This window comes from Ursus americanus, chromosome 26 (genome assembly GCF_024610735.1).
Source record: "Ursus americanus isolate L20-20 chromosome 26, mUrsAme1.1.p, whole genome shotgun sequence".
Classification (NCBI taxonomy): domain Eukaryota; kingdom Metazoa; phylum Chordata; class Mammalia; order Carnivora; family Ursidae; genus Ursus; species Ursus americanus.
Genome location: NC_142152.1, coordinates 36342749 through 36367080, shown reverse-complemented (window position 1 = coordinate 36367080; position 24332 = coordinate 36342749). Strand labels below are relative to the sequence as shown.

Here is a 24332-nt window from a genome sequence, read left to right as displayed (position 1 = left end):
TAACTGGCTGAATAACTGGGATAGAGCGGCGATTGGGTCCCTGTGTCCTCTGCCCAGAAAATCCCTTCTGCAAGAGGACGAGCTTTCAGGCTCCCTTTTCCTAATCTTGGACCCAGCTGATAGAGACCCTGCCCTGGGAGGGGGTGGGGGATAACACGCTCCTTTGCCCCAATGAAAAGAACTAGAAAAATGCCCCAAAGTCTACCCCCAGTCTCTTTGGCCAACGGGCGACAATTACCTAGCCTCGTTAATTTTTAGGGTTGTAAGGGACCCAATGATTGTTGGCGTTGGTTCCATCAAATAAAAAAACAAAACAAAACAAAGACAAAAAACCGAGACCTAAAGAGAAGGGATAATTTGCAAGGTGGCAACGTTGGGTAGGGAACTCTGACGCTCAGACTCCCTGTACAGTGCTCTTCCATCCAGGAATCGGATGGTACTGACAGCGCACTGCAGAAAAGCAAGGGGCGAAGTCTAGGAGTTGGCTAAATCTGATTCTTAAAAAGAACAGTGTACCAAGTGTTAGGAGGCATGACGCGTGTGTGGCGGATACGGTCTTATTTAAGAACTAGAAAGCGCTCTTTTTAGAAATCTGGCTGACGTCTCCAAGCCTTGCTGGTCTGAGCACGTTCACAGAAATGGCCGAGGACTCTGCCTCGGTTTTCCGCAGCGCTTCTGCCTCCACCCGGCTCAGCAGAGGTCTTAAAAGATCCACTCACGCACGAGCTGCCCAGAGCGCCCAGCCCGAACACAAACGCGGCCAAGACTCATAGAGGAGTTGCCGCCTCTACTCCCATCAATTGCCCTGCAGAATCGAACCCAGGAAAGGTTGGCGGGGAATGTGCCCGGAAACTGGTGATTTTTTAAAGTCTCCCAGAGTGGAAAAAATGCCTCTATCCCTACTTAGTAGCAAAGGGAAAGCGCTGCACTTCTTTCCCTAGACCTGACCTCTCCGAAGGGGAGGGTCACACTCCATCCCCTGGGACCGGTTTCTATTGTTTAAAAAAAAAAAAAAAATCGATTGCCTCCCGAAACTGAGACCCATCCCGGTCTTGCCCTAATCTCCCCCTACAACAACGTCTTAGCCTGCTCAGTATTCAAAGAAGCAAGGCTCTTGGGCCACGAGCGGGTGGGCCTGAGGGTGCAGAGGTCCACGAGCGGAGGCCTAGGAGAGGCGCCGCCGCCTAGCTTCTCCCCGCCGCTCCCGCGCACCGCCGGAGTTCTGCGCGCGGGTCGGACCTAACCTCCGCGCCCCGGCTCCTCTGACCCGGGAACAGCAATTGACAAGTGCCCTTTCCCCTTTGCCCTACCGCCCGGGAGGAGGCAGCCCACAGACGTGGCCTTACCGAAGCAACATCAGACAACCCTGCGGGGATCCCTGTTAATTAGCCAGAGAGCCACAGGGGGAAATGGGCGTGAGTTAACTGCTGCCCTCCTTCGGCAAACCCGAGTTGCCCCCCACCCGGCCCTCGGGCCGTCCCGCTTGGGGCTCGGCCCTACCCCTTCCCCTGGAGTGGCTGGAGGTGCCTGCGCGAGGGGCCGAGAAAGGACATCTCTGCAAAGCTGGGGCTTGTGCCGGGCCCTCAAGGACCTAGGGGGCTACTTTCGTTCCGCGCGCACCGTCGCCTACCTTCTCGAAGGGCGCTCTGCCGCCTGCGCATGGTCGTGGGCTGGATGCGCCTCCAGGAGCGCCCGCCGACCGGCAGTGCAGCGCCGAGGATCCCGCGAATCACCGCGGCCGCCTGCCGCGAGCAGAGCCCGGGTTTGGCCAGGCCGCCGGGACTGGGGAGCCCAGCCCGGGCCTGTCGCGGGAAGGACAGCTAGGGGTCCTGTCCCAGTCAGGGAGCTGGCGAGACGGATGGGGAAAATGCGACTCAACTGTTGGGGAAAGAGGTGGGGAATCCCCAAAGCCCCATTTTTGGATTTTGGATAGAAAACAAAAACAGTATGGGGGAGAAGACACCCCATTTCCAGGAATAATTTTTAAAAAGCAAAAGAAAAAACATAAAACCTACCGACGCCCACGCAGGGAGCAGCTGGAAGCATCGCTTGGGAGTGCCACTCTTGGTGGCGAATTTTAATGAGCGGCTGAATTTGGTCTCTGTAAGGGCCTACGGATTCCTATGGTAGTTTTCAGACCCAAAGTGACTGCGAAAAAATAGATACATATATTTTAAGAATCACAATGCACCTCTTTCGTCGATTTCGCCTTTACAAATTTTGGCCTTTGCAAAAACAAAAGGGTTGGGGGTGGGGTTAACCAGTTCCACTCGGCAGAGAACCTCGAGATTAAAAAAAAAGAAAGAAAAAAAAAAAAGAAAAGTAAAATTTGGCGGTGAGGGTTTGGGGGTCCGGAGGAAGAGCGGAGTTTTCAACCTTGCTTGAGAGAGGACGCAGCCACTTGGATTTTCTAAAACAAAACAAATTCCGAAATGGGGCAAAAAGTAGCCCCGAAGTAAAACCGTCCACAATGAATTGGAGTTTCTGGCAGAGGAAATCGCACCCAATAATAGGACCCAATCTGAGAAAAAAGGGTGGGGGCGGAGAGGTCCGGCGGAGGGAGTTGTTAACTGCGCCGCACAATGGCATTAATGAGATTAACCCGAGCAATTAGGACGCCCGCCCAGCTCCGCCGGCCCGCGCCGGCGCCGCTGAATGGGAAAGATTAGGTTAATTTCATTAATTTGCAATCCACAATCCTTTTTCTGGCCCCCGCAACCCCCTCCCCTTGGCACCTCTCCCCCTCCCCCTTCCCTAAAGCCCCCCCACCCACCCAAAGGCACAGAAAGGGCCAAATCTGGTTCTGTTTGTCATCTGCATATTACCAGGAACTAAATCCAGGATGACGTCGACTCAGTATAAAACCAACAAGAGGTTCAGCTGGTCTAAACTCCGTCCTACCCGCGGGTTGAGTTCAGCGAACGCTGGAGCGAGGGGAGGGCGGGAGGAGGGTGAGCGGACGCAGGGGGCGGGGAGGGGCGCGGGGCTCGCGCTCGCCCGCGCTCTCTTTCGGTTTGGTCCGCCGCTGGAGGAGAGTGGACCCCCCCACTTTGAGGCTTTTTCCCCGGTGCCTCCCCGCCGCCCCCCGGTCCCGGCGCGGGGCTCGGGGATGCCCGCCAGCATGTTCAGCATCGACAACATCCTGGCCGCTCGGCCGCGCTGCAAAGACTCGGTGCTGCCAGTGGCGCCCAGCGCCGCGGCTCCGGTTGTCTTCCCGGCCCTGCACGGGGACTCGCTCTACGGCGCCGGCGGCGGCGCCTCCTCGGACTATGGCGCCTTCTATCCGCGCCCCGTGGCCCCCGGCGGCGCAGGCCTCCCGGCCGCGGTCGGCGGCTCCCGCCTCGGCTACAACAACTACTTCTACGGGCAGCTGCACGTGCAGGCGGCGCCCGTGGGCCCGGCCTGCTGCGGGGCCGTGCCGCCGCTGGGTGCCCAGCAGTGCTCCTGCGTCCCGACGCCCCCAGGTAGGGTCTCGCTCGCGCCTGCCTTCTAGCCGTGGTCCTCTGTCCCTGGGGCGTGGGTGGGCGGTGGCGCTGGCTTTTCCCATTTTTGCACTAACTTTTCTCTTTGCGCACATATGAAACCCCCCTCCCCTTTTCTTAGCCGATCGGGCACGGGGGGTTTGTACACTTGCTGCAAACTGAAGACTAGAGTTAGAGGAAACTGTAACTTAGTGGCGGCGTGGGGAGACTAGGCTTTTGGGATTCCCAAACTGGCTTTCGGAGTGTGCGGATCCTCTAGCATGCTTCCCCCAATTCCCTGCATTTTCGATTTCCGCGCACACCCAAATGCCAGCACCCCGTAGCAGAGGATTTTCTAGTGGGAGTGGGTCACCGGGCGGGCGGGCCGGCTGGCGGTGTGCGCAGTGGCGGCAAGGGAGCCGGCCGACCGTGCGTCCTTCTCTGTCGCAGGCTACGAGGGCCCCGGCTCGGTGCTGGTGTCCCCGGTCCCGCACCAGATGCTGCCCTACATGAACGTGGGCACGCTGTCGCGCACCGAGCTGCAACTCCTCAACCAGCTGCACTGCCGGCGGAAGCGGCGGCACCGCACCATCTTCACCGACGAGCAGCTGGAAGCGCTGGAGAACCTCTTCCAGGAGACCAAGTACCCAGACGTGGGCACCCGCGAGCAGCTGGCCCGGAAGGTGCATCTCCGCGAGGAGAAAGTGGAGGTGGGCGCGCCTGCCGGCCCTTCCCGGCGAGATAGGGCCCCCGCCGGGTGAGCTCGGCGCGGCAGCCGGGCTCTGCTCGGGTCTCCCTGAACTTTGCATCCCGCGGCGGCCCGGAGGCTGCTGGAGGGCGCTTTAGGCCCAGGAAGTTGCATGGAAACGCGGAAGCGGGAGCGATTCTCGCGTCCTTTTGTGGGAGTGCGCGCGGGGTCCCCGGCTTCCGAGCCCACGCCGGCGTCACCCGCGGCCACCGAAGGCCTCGGGGTGCCCGCGCCGTTGGGGGGGGGGGACGCGCCTTTGATCTTAACTGTGGTTTTGTCCTCCGTTGCGCAACAGGTCTGGTTTAAAAACCGCCGTGCCAAATGGAGGCGGCAGAAGCGGTCCTCGTCGGAGGAGTCGGAAAACGCCGAGAAGTGGAACAAGACGTCGTCCAAGGCGTCGCCCGAGAAGAGGGAAGAGGAAGGTAAAAGCGATTTGGACTCGGACAGCTGACGGCCCCGGGCCGGCTGTGGCTCTTGCCTAACTCGAAGGACTTGCACAGACAGACGATGCTACTTTCTTGCACACGCGCTGCCTTGCGGGAGGGGGTCGAGAAAGAGGAAAGAGGAGCTGTAAATAGTGTACAGAGCCGGGAGGGCTGGCGCCTGGGGTCGGGGTCGCGCCGGGGCTCGGAGCCCCGAAGTCCGAGGCCTCCGGAGCCTCGCTCCCCACCGTAGTATTTATAGTTAAGTTAACGGTGACAATACAATAAAGTGACGGCGATGTAGACGGGCCACATTCTGTATTTCGTACCCACCTCCCCCACCCCCATCTGAGGCCCAAAAAAGAAATCTGCTTAGTCTTGTAGCTTGGCGAGAAAAATCGGGCAGCCCTGACCTGTCCTGGATGAAAGGAAAAGAAAAAAACTCGGGGCATGAATCCCTCACAGGACGGGTGTCCTGCTTTAAAATCCATGTCTCTAGGTCTCCAGGAAGAGGCAGAGAGGGGTTTTGCAGGCCTGCTGGGGGTGGGTAGCATTGCCTACGAGAGGGGACAGCATGGGGTTCCTGTTCCCCCTTTCCCCGTGGGGAGAACCCGGACTTTTTTCCTCCTCGCTGCCAATGGGAAACCACAGCGGGAAAGCAGGATCCGCCCCGGAGCTGGGCGATCCTGGGAGGCTCTCCAGACTGGCTCAGCCTGTCCCTGTTCTCACGAAATCCCCAGACCTAAGGCTTCGAGTCCTAGGGTGGAATGAGGTGGCGGGCATGCCTCTTTCCTGACGTTTTTTCTGGATCTTTCGTGGCAGCTCTGCTGCTGCCCTTCCTCCTAGGCAGCGTGACCTGCCCAAAACGCTGCTGGGCAAGGCTCCTGTCCTGCCTGGCGTCTCTAAGCTGAGAGTCCCAGGGCCCACTGGGGACGTCAGCCGGCGCTGGGCCCATGGTGCATTAGCCCAGGCATTTGGCGTGGCCAGGTCTGCACCCTGAGTTCTGCCGGCCAACCAGGTATTAGAGCGCAGGGTGGCCGCTGAGGCACTTTGAGGTGGGAGTGCTGACACTTTTGGCTTTCTCCCCTGTGCATTAGTTGGGGCTGGAGGAGGAGTGTCCCAGGAGTGCAGCTGGTGGGCTGGTCAGCAGCTTGTTTAGGACTGGAGAGGCAGAGAAGCTTCCCGGTGCTGGTGCTGGCTGAGCTGAGCGCTTGGGACAGGGATGAAGACAAGAGCATGCATATTGTATGACTCCCCAGACCAGGGGCCAGGGCTGGGGGTGGGTGGAGACCAAAGGCCAACAGGAATGAGTTTTTAATGCTTCAACTTTATTGATCTTACAGTAAATCCATTTTATAGATAAGGAAGCTAAGGCTTGGAGAGCTGCCAGGGTCCCAGGTTTGGCGGATGTATGTGTGCTCCCCTGGGGAGCAATGAGCTCTTTCTGCCTTTTCGGCTGCCTGGAGTATTTGGTGTAAGGACCCTCCAGGGGAGGTCTGTGCATCCCGGCTGTGGAACACAGTACATGCAGAAGAAGGGGTTTTAATGGGAGACTATTTTTTTCCCCACAGCGTTTTCACGTTTAAAAGGTAAAAGTGACTCCTGGAGTGGGTGAAGGGACACTTCAATACGGAGTGACTCCCAGTTACAACCTTTTTAATAAGGAGTATCCTCTAGATGGAAGCAGGAGACAGCTGTTGGAGGCCAGGTGCCTAGGGGGTCAAGGTCACCTTGGCTCATGTGTGGCCTTGAGGAAATTACTGACCCTCTTTGGCTTTGCACCTTCTGGGACTGTAAAATGGGCACAGTCATAATATCTGCTTCCCGGGGGGGTGGTGTGGACAGAACGGGTACTAAGTCCTATTGAGTAACAGCTGGCATGGGGGAATCTTTCAACGTGGCTACCTGTTTTTTAAAAAATAATATTATGATTTATATTGTATCAAACCCAGCACTTCAAGATTTATGTACATTCTCATCTTACCTTTCAAAAACTCTAAGGTGGGGAGTTTTCACCATTTTACGGAGGAGAAAATGAAGGTTCAGAACAGTTAAATACTTGAATGACATTCGGCTTTAGAAAATAATCATCTTTGGGCATCTTTGATATAAGACCAGGCAGGTCTTATATCATAATTGGAAATGTTTCCGCAAATACCAGTTCTGGTGAGAAATACTCAGAGGCTGTTAAATTAATTTCTGATGAATGTTGCGATGGCCATTAAATCTCCTCCTTAGACCTCAGACTTCCATGGCGAGGAAGCCTTGCCTGCCCTGCACCCATCCTCAGTCATTGCTGTTCCTAGGTGCTGTCCTCTGTCCCACTGGAGAGGGGTGAGCCTGCAGGAGGGGCCGGGAAGAGCTGTGACTTCTGCCCTTCCTCCTGTCTAGAACATTCTAGAACATAGGACCTAAGTGGGCAGCATCATTCCACCGTGAGACATTTGACATTCCAATTCCAGAACTTCATAAACTCCTGTGTCACTTTGTCTATGACTAGCCCTTGGACTCCCTATAAACAGGGATCTTCATTTTTTTTTTTAATGATCTGCATTTGTCTAATCTGGGGAGGTGTCCATATCAGGTGACAGGGAGAGAGGGATTGCAGGAGGAGTAGGTTCTCAGACATCTTCCCCCAGGAGCACCCAGTGAAAAGAAAAGCCAGGACAAATGGGGTGTGCAAGGGGCGGAAGGGGAGGAGCCAGGGAGCTCCTCCCAGCTTGGGCCGCAGGCAGATGTGAGGTGGCAAGACAAAGGCTATCTGTATCTCCGTGCTGGCGGATCCTGCACAGTGCTTCATCCTAGGCCCAGCTCACTGGAAACAAACATAAAAAACATCTGGGACGAAGAGGGAAACGTCAGGATGGTCTAATTATATATAGTTCACCCACCTTTTCTGCATTCCCCAAGCAGCTGTGGGGCTCAGACTTTTCTCTTAGCCTGGCCACTGGAATCAGGGGGGGACAGATAGTGTCATGGAGCAGAAGGGACTTGGCCTTCATGAGCTGTATTTGAGCCTTGTAATTGTCTTTGAGAATTTGGATCACGGGTGTGTATGCATGTTGAAAGGGGCAAGGCAGAAGGCAGGTGACTACCTGAAGGGCCTGTCGCCTATACAGCACCTCCCCCCCCCCAAATGAAGGTGTCTTTCCTTTTGGACAGTTCAGCAACCTGAGGCACAAGGTTAACACGGGGCCAAAATGAGAATGTCATCTTTAAGGGACAAGGCATAAATCAGGCTGCCTCACTGTACTGAGAGTGTCTCTTTGGTGGTGCTGCAGCTGTGTATAGAAGTTCCCCAGCAGCAGATGATCACAGGAGTGAATGCACTTGCCCCCGGGGAACATAGGAATTAATCTGCCCTAAAATGCCAGAAAGATTCTGGCAAGGAAGAATAATGACAATTAAAGCCCCTCGCAGGAGTCTAGCACTTTCCACTGTAGAGCTCTTCCACATACATCTCTGGCTCTCTGGAGGGGAGAATCACAGCCCATTTTGCAGATGGAAAGTAGAGGCTCAGACTAAATGCCTTGCCCGTAATGCATAGTAAATGGCACAGCAGGTCCCCAAAACCCCAGACCTGAGCAGACTCTCCCACACACCTCTTCGGGTGGTAGCAAGGTCTGAGGTAATGGCTTCCAGCTGCTGCAGGCCACCTGGGCCGACGAGGGCCCTGGCTGCAGGAAGCTGACAAGTACAGAGAATGGAGTGTGTGGGGGAAGAGACGGGATTCTCAGGGTTTTGGATATGCTGCACAGCGGGCATGTTCTCCCCATTATTGCCGTGAGCTGTGCACATGCATGGTGGGGCAAATGGGCCTGCAAATAATTGCTTTATAAATTGCACCCCTGGAGTGTATATTTCAATGATTGTTCTCAAATCAGGTTGCCTTTTACTGACTTTTGAACTTTGAGCTCATGTCTTAAGCCTCGTCTGAAGGACCTGGTTTTAATGGGTATGTGTGAGATCGAAGCTGGTAGATCTCTTTCATTTCTTTGTGTGTATGGGGGGGGTTGCTCAGCTGGAAGTTGGGAGGTAGGGGTCACAGGGTGCTTTTTGTGACTCATACGGGGTTTTAAGTGACTCAAGTAAAATTGTTCAGGCATCAAGACTCCCACCCAGGGATCTCCAGTCAGGTCCCCCAAATTCACTTCCTCTTGTTCGTGCAAACTGCAAATGCCGGCCTCCACCTTAAGGAAGATGGAATTCCAGCCTGGGGAGGGGAGGTTGACAGTGCTGTGGCAAGGGGATGACTGGTGGCTGGTACAGGTGTGTCTCTGGATGGGGTCACGTGCTCATCAAATGACCCAGGAGAGGTTCCTTCCTCAACAGCACAATGGTTAGAATAAGGATCTAAGAACCCGGCAGAGTGTCTGACACACATATTATTGTGTGCTTTGAAAAACTCCCTCAAATTGGCGGGATAATGCCCTGCATGCGTAGGTTGGAATTAGGAATGAGGAATGCCCCTTGTTTGTAATTGTCGCTGGTGTAGGAGTTTATGCGTGACCGCAGGACACAGACTGTAATGACATGAAATGTGACTGCCATGGATTTAAGCCAAGGAAGCCTCTGATAAGGTGTGATAGGTTGTATTCTCCCTAAGAGGTTTAGGACGAGGAGATGTAGAGCGAAGGAGAGAATTTGGCGTGGGTTTGGGTTCCATTTCCAAGTTTTAGGAAATGACCTTGAAGTTTTTTTTTTTTCAAAAGTAAAATGAAAACAAAATGTGGCTGCTGGTGCAGAGCTCCTTGAAAGTTCTAGAAGGGATGGAGCCAGCTGGGTCTTTTGGTTGCGGGGGGCTTCTTACTTGTTGGGGAGACATGGTGTGTCCCCGAGGCCTATCCCTAGAGCCATGTGACAGCGCAGACGACCTCTGGCTTGGTTTTAAACCTGGGGGGTGGGGTGGGGAAAAGCCATTGTCTTCTGCAGTCCAAATGACCCCACGGGACAAACAGGATGAATTCCAGCATGTTGTGGTATTTTTAAGTGGGTCTATAATTTTTGGATTCCAGCAGCCCTCATTTGTTCTCAAGTGTCCAGCCCTGGGAAGCATCAGTGAAGAGAGATCTTAAGAATTCCTCTCGCAAACCCTCCCCTCTTCCCTGGGATTCGTTCCACTGGTACCTTCTGTTTTCCTAATTCCGAGGTCCTCTGGAGTGTGCTGACCAGGAGCGAGCCGCTGGGTTCAGTGGAGCGAGCTGCGTTTCGCGGAGCGTTTGCCCGCCCTCCCTCTACCTGAGCTGATTTACAGAAGCTGACATTAGTGAGACCATTCTAGCTGTGACCGACAGAGTTCAGAAGCGTCCCTGTCCTTTCAGACTTCCCTATCTGCCTGTCGTAGAATGCAGAGCCCTGGAAATGCTCCCACCCTGTTCATTATGGGGGAGGCTCCTGACCACAGAAAATGCTAGCACAACAGGTTAAGAGACAAATTCTCTTTGTCGGATGGAGCGAGGCTGCTGAGCTCCTTTCCTGGCGTGAACATTCTTTCCTTCGGCTATTGCCCTGCTTCCAATGCTCAGAACTAACGCATGGTAACTTGTTTAAAAAAATGTTGGGGGGGGTGGGGTGGAGGATGGGGTGGAGACAGAAATATCTTAAAAGTAAGACTGTTTCAGAGGAAAGCAAGCCCGTGACGGCCAGCAGCCTGCAGTGAGAGACGTGGTATACCACAGATGCAGTGTCCCAGGTGGCCGAGCCGCACGTGGCCACCTGGAGAATCGACTTAGTGACAAGGCTGTCCCTCCAGAGAGAGGAACTCGGGGGGGAACTCGTGGCCAGCCAGGTAGAGGCTCCCGGCATGCGGGCCAGCCTCGGGGGCCCGCCGCCGTCTGACTCACACCAGCCAGCCACACCGTGACTCTGTCCACTTTAATCTCGTCCCAAGCAAATGACTGACCTCGCCCGGCAAAGGCCTACAGCCGCTTCTTTCCAGATGGAGTGTGGCTTATCCTCCTTTGAAAAATCCTCAAAGTGCTAACTATGGGGCCAGACACAGAAAACTGCCCTTCGCCGAGAAACAGGGAGGCCCAAAGCATTTGGAAAGTCCCCCTCTGCGAGGGAGACTCGGGACTCTGTGAAGTCGGAATCCCAGCTGGTGGTTTCATCTGAAGATGTTCCCCGACTGACTCCGGGGCCAGATGGCTGGGCCATCAGGGAATGCGCATGTTCGACATTGTTTTGTGTTTGAGGAATAAATATTTAAATCTGAACCCGAGTGAATCACTTTCTACTGCAGTGGGCAGGGATGGAAAGTCCTATGTGCTGGTGGGTGTCCCCCGCTGTCCTGAACATCAGCCCAGCCTGCGTGAGTCCTGCCACGCTCAGAGCCTTCATAGAGGGGGTCCCCCCTCGGCTGGTGCAGGAGGCCAGGAGCGAGGTGGGGCGCTGCCTTTGTGTTAGGGTTCCAATCTGTGTCTTCTGTTCTGCGTCTGCTTTTGCGCTCAGACTCCCAAGGTGCGTGGGTGAAAACGGAGACCCCCGTCCCTTTGTCCTCAGCGTGGTGGAACCCCCTTGGTTTTGTTTCATTTTGGGCCTGTGTCCTAACGGGTCTCAGAGGAATGTGAGCGGCTGAAACTTAACCCTTTTCTGGACTGTCATTAAAACTCTAAAGATCGTAGGTCTTTATGGTTTATTTTTGTCTTTAGAGAAGATGTGTGCGTGTAGTTTCTTTTTCTTTCTTTTTTTTTTTTTTTAAAGAAGGGAGATACTTTTTGCAAGTCCCAGAGGATGTCGTAAAAAAAACAAACTTATGTTAGTTTGGGGATTGACAAGTTTCATAATCATTTTCCTGGCTGTGTCCTTATCTAATCCCTTCTAAGCCTTAGGAGGCAGGGTGGAGGTGGTGACGTCATCTGGTACGGAAGAGTGGCTGCTTCACAGCTTTTGTCCTGTGTCCCGCCGACGCTGTCCTGCCGGCTCTGTTTAATCCATCCTGTCCAGGTCCCTGTGAAGTGGGTGTTACTGTCACCGTTAGCAGAAGGGGAGATGACCTGTCTGTTCGAGTGAGGTTGGCTCTTACACTCCAAGTGCACTTCTCTTCCAGCCCTGTCCGCCTTAATAGGGAGCAGCCAGGAGGTCCGGGTTCAAATCTGGTCACAAGCAGGTGATGTCAGCTTTATGCTTCAGCCCCCTCATTTCCAAAACGAGGAGGATCATTTCCTGCAACACATGAAAATTACCCGGGGTTTGCAAATGCCTTGGTTAATCATGGGAAAGATACCAGCGCAGTCATAATGCTCATGAGCGCATAAGCGAGTAATATTTTATTCAGGACCTCCAGTGAAATGATGGTAATAATGACGGCCTCTGTTCAGCCGCAGATATTAAAAGGGTGCCCAGTCTCTGGTACTGTTCCAGGTGCTGGAGAAAGAGCCAGTGTCCCCCTGGAGTTCGCCTCCTATTGGAAGAGATAGTCACTCACCAAATAGGCTGTAATTTCAGATAGTGCTAAGGACCCAAGATGAAAACCGAGAGAAAAGGGTGCTAGGGGCTGGGGCAGGAGTTGGGAGATTTCACAGTGTGGTCTGAGGTCTGTGTGGTGAGGGGTTTAAATGTTAATTGCAAGTAATCCTCCAGAGCAGGGGCGGGCAGACTGCAGCCCTTGGGCCAATGTGGCCCACTGCCTGTTTTGTCAATAAAGTTTTATTGGAACACAGCCGTGCTTGGTTCATTCATGTCGTGTCTGTGGTTGCTTTCCCCTGTAAAGGCAGAGTTGAGTAGTTGCAGTAGAAGCTGTAGGGCCTGCAAAAACTGAAAATATCTGCTGTTTGGTCTTCCACAGAATAACTTTGCTGACCCCTGGTCTAAAGTTTAGAGTTTAAACCAAAAATGGAAACTATGGCTAATAAGGGGTGGAGTGAGGATTTATACCTGTTTGCCTAATGCCTCATTTCCTTCTCTGTGCTTTTAGCACAGCCTCGGGCCCCTGTGATGGGGGTGGGGGCCAGAGGGTAGGATATAGGGCACGTCTGGCACAACACAATATGGTGCCTGATGCCAGGTTCCTGCTTTCTCAGTGATGTGCAGGAAACAATTTTAGAACAATGGAAAACAGGGCATCAAGAAGTGCTAAATTATGTGGCATTGACTGGGAGTCCGAGAGGGAGGACAGCCGCAACCCCAGAAGGCTTCCTGGACGAGGTGGGAGTTGCAAGGGGCTTAGTATTTGGCCAGGCAGAGCTGAGGCACCAAGACAGGCAAGTATGGTGGCAGCAAGGAGACCACCTAATCAGATCAGAGAGGTGGCTGATGCTCCCTCCACGGCTCCAACACTTGCCAAGCCCCTGCTGAGTGCCAGGCAGGCCCCGTGCTGTGTTGGGTCGCAAACATGAACAGAGCAGCGTCCCTCCAGGCATGTGCATCAGGCTGCTCCAATCTTAAATGAGGGGTGCTGGGGTGGAGTGGGGCGCACGAAATGCTGTGGTTGGGCAGAGCTAGAAGCTGCTGCTTTTTTTTTTTTTTTTTTAAGATTTTATTTATTTATTTGACAGAGACAGCCAGCGAGAGAGGGAACACAAGCAGGGGGAGTGGGAGAGGAAGAAGCAGGCTCCTAGCAGAGGAGCCTGATGCGGGGATCGATCCCAGAACGCTGGGATCACGCCCTGAGCCAAAGGCAGACGCTTAATGACTGTGCCACCCAGGCGCCCCAGAGCTAGAAGCTTCTGAGAGTGGATCATTGGAGCCACGTGCTTTGAGGCACATGGTGATGGGGGGAAGGGGAGAGCCTTCAGAAAGAGAGAGCAGCTTGAGCGAAGGCGTGGAGGTGGGAGGGCAGGGTGGGGGGGAACCCGCCGTAGGAGGCTTTGGCAGGGCAGAGGCTGGAGGGCAATGAGGGCAGGAGCCTGGTGGGTGTCTAGTCGGGCGTGTGCGGTGTTCAGGTCACTATTTCGTAAAAACCAACCTGCAGGATAGGGGTCCCGCCCTCCCGCATGTGGGAAGACAGCCAGAGAGATGGCCAGGGTCATGCTGACATGCGAATGATTCATGTCCATTGCCAGCCTTTGTGGCCCCAAGGGGGGGCGGTATCCCATCAGCATCTGCTTGGCATCCTCTCCATCTTCTATCAGAGGAGAGAAAAACATCTCACTCAGATCCTTCTGCAGAGAAGGGGTGTTTTGTTTTGTTTTGTTTTGTTTTGGAAGGGATTTTCAAAATACAGTGATGTGTGGCGGGTAGTTGAGTTCATCAAAGTGATTTTTCCAGATGCTGTAATTTTTGGGCAGCTGACACGTCAAGGCTGCCTCATCTCCACCACCTCCCCTAAGCTCCAAGTCCCCCCTCCAGCCTCAGGCACTGATCCGACCCCATGGGAACTGTCCCAGGCACGCGGGCGGCATCTTACAGGACGTCCTTCACGGCTCTTAGTTCTGTATTTATGGCAACCATGGGATGTGGGCTGGGTGGGCTCTGTTCTTCCCATTTTACAGAGGAGGAACTGGATCAAGCTGCTTTCCTAAGATCATGCTGTTGTGAAGAGAAGAGTGGAAGAGCAGAAGTCTCCGGCCCTGGAACTTTCCATTTATATCTGGCTCTGTCTACTCTCGGGTGCGTAGCTGCTGTCTCTGGATGTGGCAGCATGTTGGTTTCCGCATGAAGTGAGGCTCAAACTCATGCCCCTCCTGGTAACCAAATCCTCCAAATGCCCCTTCCTCCAGGCAGCCTTCTTGGACCACTCCAGCCTTTCGTAGGCCTCACAGACTTTGGCTGGATGGCTTGTACATTCTAAGAGTTTATAAAGACCTTTGGATGTGCTTGGACTTCATACAGACCCATACTGTCACGATAGTCCCCCCCCCCCCAAAAAAAAATAAATCAGGCTTTGTGTTTGCCAGTGACTGTGAGATTCTAAGGTTCAGAGAACAGATTTGCCCCAAATACCTGTGGCTACCATCCTCCCCCACCTCTGTCCCGATGTCCATGGCATTGACATAGAATCTCACCCCTTCCATAGCAAGAGGGATCACCTTCATTCGAAACCTCTGGCAGAAGGCAAACCTGGAAGGAGTTAGGTTAACTCCCTGGCATAGATTTATTCTTTTTTTGGGGGGGGGTTGTTTTTTTTTTTTTAAAGATTATTTATTTATTTGACAGAGACAGCCAGCGAGAGAGGGAACACAAGCAGGGGGAGTGGGAGAGGAAGAAACAGGCTCCCAGCGGAGGAGCCTGATGTGGGGCTCGATCCCAGAATGCTGGAATCACGCCCTGAGCCGAAGGCAGACGCCTAACGACTGTGCCACCCAGGCGCCCCTGGCATAGATTTATTTTTAAGCTGCTTCGTCCCAGGGAACAGACCCAGGTCAGTTTTGATAACGAAGTCAGTGAGTGCAGGGCCTTTGCTGTGCGAGTGATTTTTGCACACAGCTTCTCACTGGGGCAAGTGTCCTTCCTGCATCGTTGGGGGGGGGGGTGGCCATGGCCCCCGAGCTGTGAGTGAGAACTATGACAGGGTGAAGGGCTGCAGGGGCAGGGGGCCTTTACCATGTCAGGAGGCCAGGGGGTGGAGGGCCTCAACAGACTGCAAATAGCTATGCTGAAGCCCTCCCTCTCTGCCTCTCTACCTAAAGAGCAGACCGAACTTTCTTCTGGATAAGGTGGCCCAGGAGCAGCTCCTGGCCTCTGCTGGCCAGCCTGAGCTCTCCAGGCCCAGGGGAAGGGCTCTGTCTGGGTGCGTGACAGCCACACCCTTCTCTGGGCTCTGCATCAGGGTGGGGAGGCTGGGGCTGCCTCTCAGAGCCCAAAGCCAGAGGACAGGAAGGATTTTTCTCCACCTGACCCGCTGCTCTTCCTGGGAGCCTCGGGGGCAGCTCAGGCCCGAGGAGCAGGGCTGGGCACAGGGTGACGGAGGTCAGGAGTGCGTCTTCATCTGCGCTCCTGTGACCTGGGCCCTGGCAGCTCCAGTCCCAGTCATCCTCTTCCTCTCGCTCATAGCTCATTAGTACAAAGGTAGGCATTGAAATCTTGCATCCAGCCCCAGTGAGGGTGGGAAGAATGGGGCAGAGAGAGATCAGGATTTGCCATCAAAAGTTAGGCCTCTGCCCCTTCCCGGCTTGGTGAAACCTGGCCGCCATGCTCAACCTCTGGGTCTCAGTTTCCCCATCTGTTAGGGAGAGTCATTAGTTCTGCCTTGTTCACCTGATTTGATGAGTGTGGACACTCTGTGGGATGGGTCCTGTGATCAGGTGTTGGTCAAAGTCCTGGTGGCATGAGGACTTTATTGTGTACCTGGCGGGGTCCCTATCAGCTCTGACGTTCCTCCCCTCTATTGTTGGGTCTCTCCCACATCCACGTTGCCTCTTAGAATCATGGAAGTATCTGGGCCGGTCACTGGTCTGGCCACAGACGGAAGGTCTCTGCCATGTGTTAGGTGGCTCCCTTGGAAGACGGGCCACAGAGAAGCATCTGTGGGACATGAGTTTGTGCCCTTCAAGGAAAGCGTGGGGCCCCCACAGGCATTGGACCTCTTTCTTCTTTTCCTGGAGTGGGTTAGACTGTGTTCCCCAAAAGATAGGTCCCCGTCCTAACCCCAGGAACCTCTGAATGCACCGTTATTTGGAAAAAGGGTCTTTGTAGATGTAATTAAGTTAAAGATCTCAAGATGAAATCATCCTGGATTGGGGGTGGGTACTAAATCCGATGACTAGTGTTCTTATAAGAAGAAAGAGAGGACGCGCGCCTGGCTGGCTCATTCGGTTAAGCGTCTGACTTCGGCTCAGGTCGTGATCCCAGGGTCCTGGGATCAAGCTCCGCATCGGGCTCCCTACTCAGCGGGGAGTCTATTCTCCCTCTGCCCCCACTTTCCTGCTCGTGATCTCTTTCTCTCTCTCTCTCTCTCTCATAAATAAATAAAATCTTGAAGAAAAAGGAGAGGAAACCCACCAGGGAGAAGACCCTGAAACCCAGAGGCAGATCGGGGCGATGCCGTCACAAGCCACATGGAACTGGAAGAAGGCTAGGAAGGGGTCTCCCCGAGAGTCCCTGGAGGTGCCGTGGCCCTGCCAACACTTTAATTTTGGACTTCCGGCCTCCAGAACTGTAAGATGAAAGCTTTTTGTTGTTTCAAGCTACCAAGCTTGCAGGAATTTCTCGTAGCAGCCTGAGGAAACGAATACACCTGCTTTGCCCTGAAAATGGCTATCCCCTAAATCTGACTCATCCTACCATTGTTTGTAATGACACTTAATTAAGGCGACCGTGACTTGTTCTTTCCGACCCCACAGCGTAAGTGTTTCCACATTCCATTTCATCTGAGGATCTGCGAGAAGGCAGCAGGGAAAACCCATGACTCCTTTGAACTTAGGAAATTAACATGATTTTCCTTCTGGAAACATTATAGGATGACATTTACAGGAAAAACATCTACAGCCCTTTGCAGCTCTGAGAGTTGAGTGTGTGGCCTCCAGGAGAGGAGAAGAAGAGAGGCCAGTGCCCAGGCGGGCTGGGCTGCTCCCGCCCCCAGACATAGCTCACCATTTCCCACCTCTGGGCATCTGTCCATGTGGTTCCCTCTGCCCAGCATGCCTCTTCTCCCCGTGGTGCTGGCTCCTGAAATCCCATCGGTCCTGCAGAGCTGCTCAGGGGGCAGGAAGCAGGGAAGACATCACTGGCCCTGATTGAGAGGCTCTGCCTTTCAGTCCTGGGTTTGAGCCTGGATAAGAGTCCCGCCCCGCTGGGCTTCAGTTTCCCCTTCTGTAAATTTAGCTCAGCTCAGAGGGCGTTTACTAAGCTTGTACTCTGTATCAGGCAGGGTGTTAGATGGTGGGGATTAGAGTGTTCAGACTAGTTACGTAGTTCTTGCTTCTGATTTTAGGACCTAGGAGAGATCTGTAGAATGAATGAGTGCGTAAGTGCCTTTCGCCAGCAGCTGTGGTTGTCCTTCCCAGGCCCTGCTGTGTGTGTGTAGTGGGGGGGGGGGGGGCGCTGTCTGTCCACACCTGCCTCTCCCTCCTGTGAACGCTGCCGCAGGCAGGATGGACAGCAGAGTCAGCAGCAGACAGACCGGAGCGCTGAAAATGCTACCGACTTTGGATTTTTGCTGAATGATCGGGCTCATGCAATGTGACGAGGTGTTTGGGTCTTCTTAGGTCACCAGGGGACCTAAGGGCGTGGTGACAATCCTGCCCAGACCCCAGAATGTTCCTGGAGATAAAATCTGATTGCTGAAACCCCACTACTGATTCCTTGGCCGTGCTGGGGTTCGTGATTTCGACGCTATTTGTAGTCATGGAGTCATGGGTTGGGGTTTATAGAGTGTTGGTTGACGTTACCTGGACATTCGGCGCCCCACTGACTTTGGAGCTGGACAGACTTGGTCCTCATTCTGGCATTAACCTGTCAGAGCAGGGCCCCACCCTGATGACCTCACTTCACGGTCAGATGTAGGCTTCGTGACCTTGGGCACATCCCCTAACCTCCCTGAGCTTCCTTTTCTTCATCCAGAACGAGAACAGGTCCTATTCTTACCCCCGGGTCTACACGGACCAAGTCCTCAAGAAACCACCAGAACTGTTGTCATCAGGAACTTTGCGTCATGACACGATTCGCTACTTCTGATCCTGCCTGTCCGTTAAGCCAACCTTGGGGGCTGAAGCAGGGGATGGGGAAGCGGATCTGCTTTCTGCGGCGGCCGTAACAGGTTAGCGCGCCCCTGGTGGCTTCACACAGGAGAAATGCATCTCCTCACAGTTCTGGGGGCAGAAGTCTGAAGTCGAGGTGCTGGCAGGGAGGTGCTCCCTCCGAAGGCCCTCGGGGAGGTTCTGTTGCTGGCCTCTACCAGCTTCCAAGGGCCGCAGGCATCCTGGGCTCCTGGCTGCATCATGCCCATCTCTGCGTTGTTGGTGGCCGGCTCCCTGGCGTCTCTGTGTCAGATCTCTTTCTGCTTTTCTCTAATAAGGACACTTTCATGGCATTTATGGCCCGCCCTAAATCCAGCATGATCCCGAGACCCTTAACTACATCTGCAAAGACCCTTGTCCCATATACGGCTACATTCAGAGGTTCTTCAGGTTGGGATGTGGACACATCTTTTGGGGGCCACCACGGGGCCCACTCCAGGAAGGAGGAAAAGGAGGGCTTGTTGTGAACCCGTTTCTCGGCAGAGGATGGAACATTTCTCTTACATGCTTCTCGTTCTAAGAAGGTCTGCAGCAGACCTCTCCCTTGGGCACTCGCCATCTGGTCATGCCGAGGGTGACCTATGCGTACCTGTGATGCTCTGAGGCTCCAGGGCCATCCTGTGGCACCCACAGCACAGGCCACAAATGCCAGGAAGATGACTGTGGTGGCAGCAAGGGGCAGAGATGGGACTGAAGACCCCCTGTGTTGGTCAGCTTGGGTCCCAAAACAAAATATCATGGAGCGGGTGGCTTAAAGGACAGACATTTGGGGCGCCTGGGTGGCTCAGTCAGTTAAGCGTCTGCCTTTGGCTCAGGTCATGCTCCCAGGGTCCTGGGATCGAGCCCCGCGTCAGGCACTCTGCTCAGCAGGGAGCCTGCTTCTCCCTCTCTCTCTGCCTGCTGCTCCCCCTGCTTGTGCTCTCTCAATCTCTGTCAAATAAATAAATAAAATCTTAAAAAAAAAAAAAGGACAGACATTTATCTTCTCATAGTTCTGAAGGCTGGAAGTCCAAGATCAAGGTGCGGAGAGGTCTGGGTTTGCAGCCTGCAGATAGCTGCCTCCTCTCCTTGCCTTCCCAGGGCCCTGCCTCCGGTGTCTCTTCCTCTGCTTGCGAGACCCCCAGTCCTATCAGATCAGGGCCCCACCCTCATGACCTCATTTAACCTCAGTTACCTCCTTGAAGGCCCCGTCTCCAAAGATGGGGGTTAGGGCTTCAACAAATGACTTTGGGGGGGGCGCAATCCAGTCTGTCACACCCCCTTGGATTAGCTTTGCCAACGGAAGCGACGCTCTGATAGATCCGGCTTACCTGATGTTGGAGTTCTGAAGTCGGACGTGCTAGTTTCCAGTTTGATTAATCACCACTGCCCATCAGAGCGTCCGCTGCGTACAGACGCGTCCTGAAGATCTTCGCGGGCGTTACCGGCTAACGCTGCCCCTAAGAGCCACTGCGTGTTGAGCACTGAATGCGATGCAGGGACATATCATACCGTATATCTGGGCCTCGCTTGGGCCTCCCCCTCTCAGCCAGGACAATTATTTGTTGCATTTGACTGATGCGGAGCTGGGGGCTCTGAGAGGGGGCATCTCAGAGAGGTACCGCGGGGGAGACACCATGAAGACACCGGGCGTCTGATCCCTTCTACCATCCTTTTTTACCCCTCTCGGCTCAGAGGAGAACCTTTGACACCCGACTTGGGCACCTGCCACCCTTCCTTTTGTTCCCAAAAGGCCTGGTTCTTTTTCCCCCATGCCGCAACTTCTCCGTCTCTCTTTGGAAGGTTACAGTCCCAGCCAGATACACTGTTGTCCTCTTTGCAATCATCCCCAAGCCAGCCCCGCGGGGACGGCCGCTGGCACGCGCAGCCTTCTCCCGGCCTGCGATTACATTCAGTGCTTGGGGGAAAAGCCTTCCCCACGCATAGCAACCGTCTCCAGGCTGAGCTGAGCTGAGGGCTTCCAAGTAGAGGGGTCATTTGGACACTGACCAGCATTTCATGGGATGGAGGTGACCGCCGGCCAGCCACGAAGGGTGGGTGTGTCTCTTTGCAGCCAAGAGGGAGGGAGTGACCTCGAGGGTGCTCATTCTTTCCAGCGCGTGGGGCGTTCTCGCCACTGCCCCTGGAAATCTGGATGCATTTGCCTTTTCAAGAGTGGCTCGTTTGCAGGGCAAAGGTGGAGAGACCGAGTGAGTGGCGGCAGCCTCTCGCACACGCTTATCCCGAGAAGCAGCTGTTGCCAGAATTCTAGAATGCTCTCTCGTGGACTTTTGCTTTTGTTTGGAGCCTCACTGGAAATGAGCGATTTTTCAATCATTTCGACCCCGTGCCGTTGAATCCTTGAGGCTGTCTCTACTTTCACTGTCCTGGGGGGTTGGTCTGCATTTGGTCCAAATTATGTGACTGCCGACAGACGGCAGTAAAAGTGCTTTGGCAGGCAGGGCAGGACGGTGGTGGGAAGAGCTCTCTTCTGCAATGGAGAGTGATGAGCTTGGCTCTGCTCCCCGCGGCCCCTGGAGCCTGGGGACACAGTGAGCCGTTTAATCTCTCAGAGATACGGTTGCCTCAAGTAGAAAACAGAGCTAATAACTCATGCCCCTTTGTTCTCTCCAGGGCAATTATGGCCGTCTTGGAAGCACAAAAGCAACTTTTTTCCCTCTTTTCCCCGAGAGAGGGAGGGATAGTGGACTCTTCAGATGAATTGCATGTGGAATGGAAGAATACGATGTTGATAACAGTCCATGTTTTTGCCTGTGGAGTACTGCCTCTAAGACTCTTCTTACAGACCCATGATAGAACTTCCGGGAGGCCAAACGCAGGCTACACGACCATGGTCTGGGTTCCTGAAGCCAGGACAAGCGAGGCATCTTCCCATCTAATGCTCGCGATCATGGATGAGAGCAAGGAATGTTCCGGAGAGGAACAGAGGCCTGGGGAGGAGTAGGGGGGTGTCCGGGATCTCTCTGGAGCTGGCTGCGTCTGGGAGGCGAGGGTCAGCTGAGCAGAGTCCAGGACAGGGCCTCCCAGGAGTGCCCAGACCACCCGGAGACGGGACCGGGAAGAGAGCCTGAGCCTCGGGGCAGGGAGGTAGGGAGAGGTGAGGTCCCGGCCTAGGCCTTCAGTCCAGGGCCAGGCAGACCTGGACGACTTTGGAAGCTGAGTGCGGGTGCCCTGGACAGTGCTGTGAGCCAGGTTGGTGGGCCCGGAGCCTTCCGCTGCGGGAACGGCTGTGAGGACAGGGGGCAGACCTGCAGGATGGAACATTCTGTGAGGACAGGGGCCCTGGGGGAGCACATGGAGGAGGCTGAGCTGGCCCCTGTGTCCCAGGTTCACAGGAGACCCTACTCCGAGGGCCGTGTGACTGCAGAGTCCCCATGGGAACAGCACTATTTGTAGCCAGCACTGGGACAGAGGTACAGAACTCAGTGGGCCAATTCTGGTCTTGACCTCCCCGGGGCTGCCCCTCTCCGCCCCACTCAGCCTGCTCCCAGGGCCCCACATCGGGCCTCGCTCGGCTTGTCTTTTTTTGCATTTTCGTCTTCCCCCTCCCTCCTGCACTTTTTCCTTCTTGTCCTGTCTTGCCCTTTTCTCCCCCAACCCCTTTGCCCTCTGCCCTTTGCTAGGGGCTGGGGGTGCAAAGAAGAGCAGGGCAGAGCCCCGGCCAGGGCAGGAGACAGACGCCAACACTGGAATCCTCCGAAGACAGTGACACCAAGAGAGAGGTGGGCGCAGGGCACAGTGAGGACCGGGGGTGGGCGTGGAGGCTTCCCCGCAGCCCCTGGGCCTCCCACCGTCTTCACATCTGTGCAGTGAGCCTCCTGACACGAGCCACTGCTCCCTGGGCCCAGGACTGAACAAGTTACGGAATATAAATAGCGCCCTGAGCCGGGTTCCTGAGCTGCACGCCTGCCCAGCCTGTGCTGGCCGCTCTGTCCTTGTCGTTACTCTACCTGGCAAGGAAAGGCATGGGGTCAGGAAAGACCAGAATTAACACAGGCTGAAAGATGCGTGCCCCACGGCCTTTTCCGAGGGGGCCCTACAAAGGGTGTCCAGGTGGAGCTGACGGAGGCTGGGGGAGGGACAGGTGGGAGGCCCCAGAGAGGGGACAATAGAGGGACTGAATCTCAGGGGTGGGGGCAGCAGGGCCGGATTAGGGGGGCTTTAGCGGGACAATGCTCATTAATAGGGACTGATCCTGGCTTTTCTTTCCCTCAGAATGACGCTCCCAGTGTCCTCACTGAGACAAAGGTGTCACCGGATCAGGATAATGAGCTTGATTGTGCCATAAATTGGTGACAGCTCCATTCACAGCTCACGATGTGTGCAGCTCTGTGGGTCACTTGGGGTGGGCCGCTAGGTTTTCAAGACAGTGCATTTTACTTTATTTTATTTTATTTTATTTTATTTTATTTTAATTAACATATACTGTACAATCAGTTTCAGAGGCGGAGTTCAGTGATTCATCAGTTGCATAGAACCCCCAGTGCTCCTTCCACCCTGTGCCCTCCTTCACAGCCCCTCCCCTCCAAGGACGGTGAATTTTATTTTAAGTAATTAATTAATTAACTTACTTATTTTTAAAAGATTTTATTTATTTATTTGACAGAGAGAAAGTAAGAGAGCACAAGCAGTGGGGAGGGGCAGAGGGAGAGGGAGAAGCAGGCTCCCCTCTGAGCAGGGAGACCGATGCGGGGCTCAGTCCCAGGACCCTGGGATCATGACTTGAGCCAAAAAAGGCAGACGCTTAACTAACTGAGCCACCCAGGCGCCCCAGGAAGCCACTCTTAACTGTCACAGCCCGGGACGACTGTGCGTGGGTCCCGTTGGCTCTACCCCCACCAGGGGAAGGCCTGAGGGACAGACACTGCGGGGGTCGGTCTTGGATTTGGGCGAGGCCGAGGGCTTGGGCTTCCTTGTCACTGCTTGTTGGCCTTCATGAACTGCCTGCCGGAAACCTGCCCCATTTTTCTAGGGGACGTTTGGTCCTTTTCTCCCTGTCAGAGTACTGAGGAAGTCAGAGCAACTCACCCTTCATCCTTAGATACGCTGCAGGTGTTTTCTCTCAAAGCTGTCCTTTGTGGCTCACCGTTGGCAACGGTCTTTTGCTGTATAGAGCATTTCATCACGGGTGTAATTTGTGCATCTGTTTGTTTCTTTCTTTCTTTCATTTTAAAGATTTTATTTATTTATTTGACAGAGATAGAGACAGCCAGCGAGAGAGGGAACACAAGCAGGGGGAGTGGGAGAGGAAGAAACAGGGTCCCAGCAGAGGAGCCCGATGCAGGGCTCAATCCCAGGACCCCAGGACCCTGGGATCACGCCCTGAGCTGAAGGCAGACGCTTAACGACTGAGCCACCCAGGCGCCCCGTGCATCTGTTTCTTAATGGCTTCTGGATTATTCCTTGCCTAGAAGGGCCTGCTCCACCCCACAACTATGACAAGAGTCATCTGTAATTTCTTTTAGTACGTTTATAGTTTCATATATTCTATTTAGGCCCTTAATCCATCTGGAATTTACTTTAGTATCTAAGGTGATGTAAGAATTTAAATATATATTTTCAAAGTGATGGCCAGTTGTTTCAGTGCTATTTACTATATAACCTATCAGCCCCACTATTAATTTGTAATTAGCATCATTTCTATTTGTCTGTATCATATCTATCCTCTCTCCCTCCCTCTCTCTCTCTCTCTCCTTCTCTCTCATCTATCTACACCTTTATGCCCCCTTGGTTGGGTTCCATTGGTTTCTCTGTTGTGTGTGTAATAATCCTAGTTGCATAATATCTCTTAGTATCTGATGGAGTAAGATCTTGTTTTCCTCCATTAGTTTGGTTTATCCCCCCCCCCCCATAATTTTAGTGGCCAAATTTGTTTTACAATTTATATTTAAAATCCCAGAGAAATAAATATCTGTTGGCATTGTGATTGGAATCCCTCATAACTTTGTAGATTAATTTATAGAGAAGGCATATGTTTACGGTACTGAATATCACCTTCCTGGAATACGGAGTTGATCAGCTGGCTCTTACCATCTCACAAAGCATCCTGGGACTCAGTGACTTGAAACATAAGCATTTGTTACTG

General features: G+C 53.9%; 1 protein-coding gene across 1 annotated transcript; it reads left to right on the top strand.

The window, feature by feature from the left end:
• The first annotated feature begins 3013 nt into the window (after positions 1–3013).
• On the top strand, positions 3014–11216 carry GSC (goosecoid homeobox). The gene is made up of 3 exons (XM_045815783.2): positions 3014–3464; positions 3912–4171; positions 4505–11216. The coding sequence occupies exons 1-3, from the start codon at positions 3110–3112 to the stop codon at positions 4658–4660; spliced, it is 771 nt and encodes a 256-aa protein (XP_045671739.1). The 5' UTR covers positions 3014–3109; the 3' UTR covers positions 4661–11216.
• The last annotated feature ends 13116 nt before the right edge of the window (positions 11217–24332 follow it).

What these genes read in the sequence shown, in the direction of transcription:
- GSC (XM_045815783.2), top strand. Translation starts at nt 3,110, where the DNA reads ATGCCCGCCAGCATGTTCAGCATCGACAACATCCTGGCCGCTCGGCCG. An exon ending in CTGCGTCCCGACGCCCCCAG is followed by an intron (nt 3,465 to 3,911) that starts GTAGGGTCTCGC and finishes TCTCTGTCGCAG; the next exon opens with GCTACGAGGGCCCCGGCTCG. An exon ending in TCCGCGAGGAGAAAGTGGAG is followed by an intron (nt 4,172 to 4,504) that starts GTGGGCGCGCCT and finishes GTTGCGCAACAG; the next exon opens with GTCTGGTTTAAAAACCGCCG.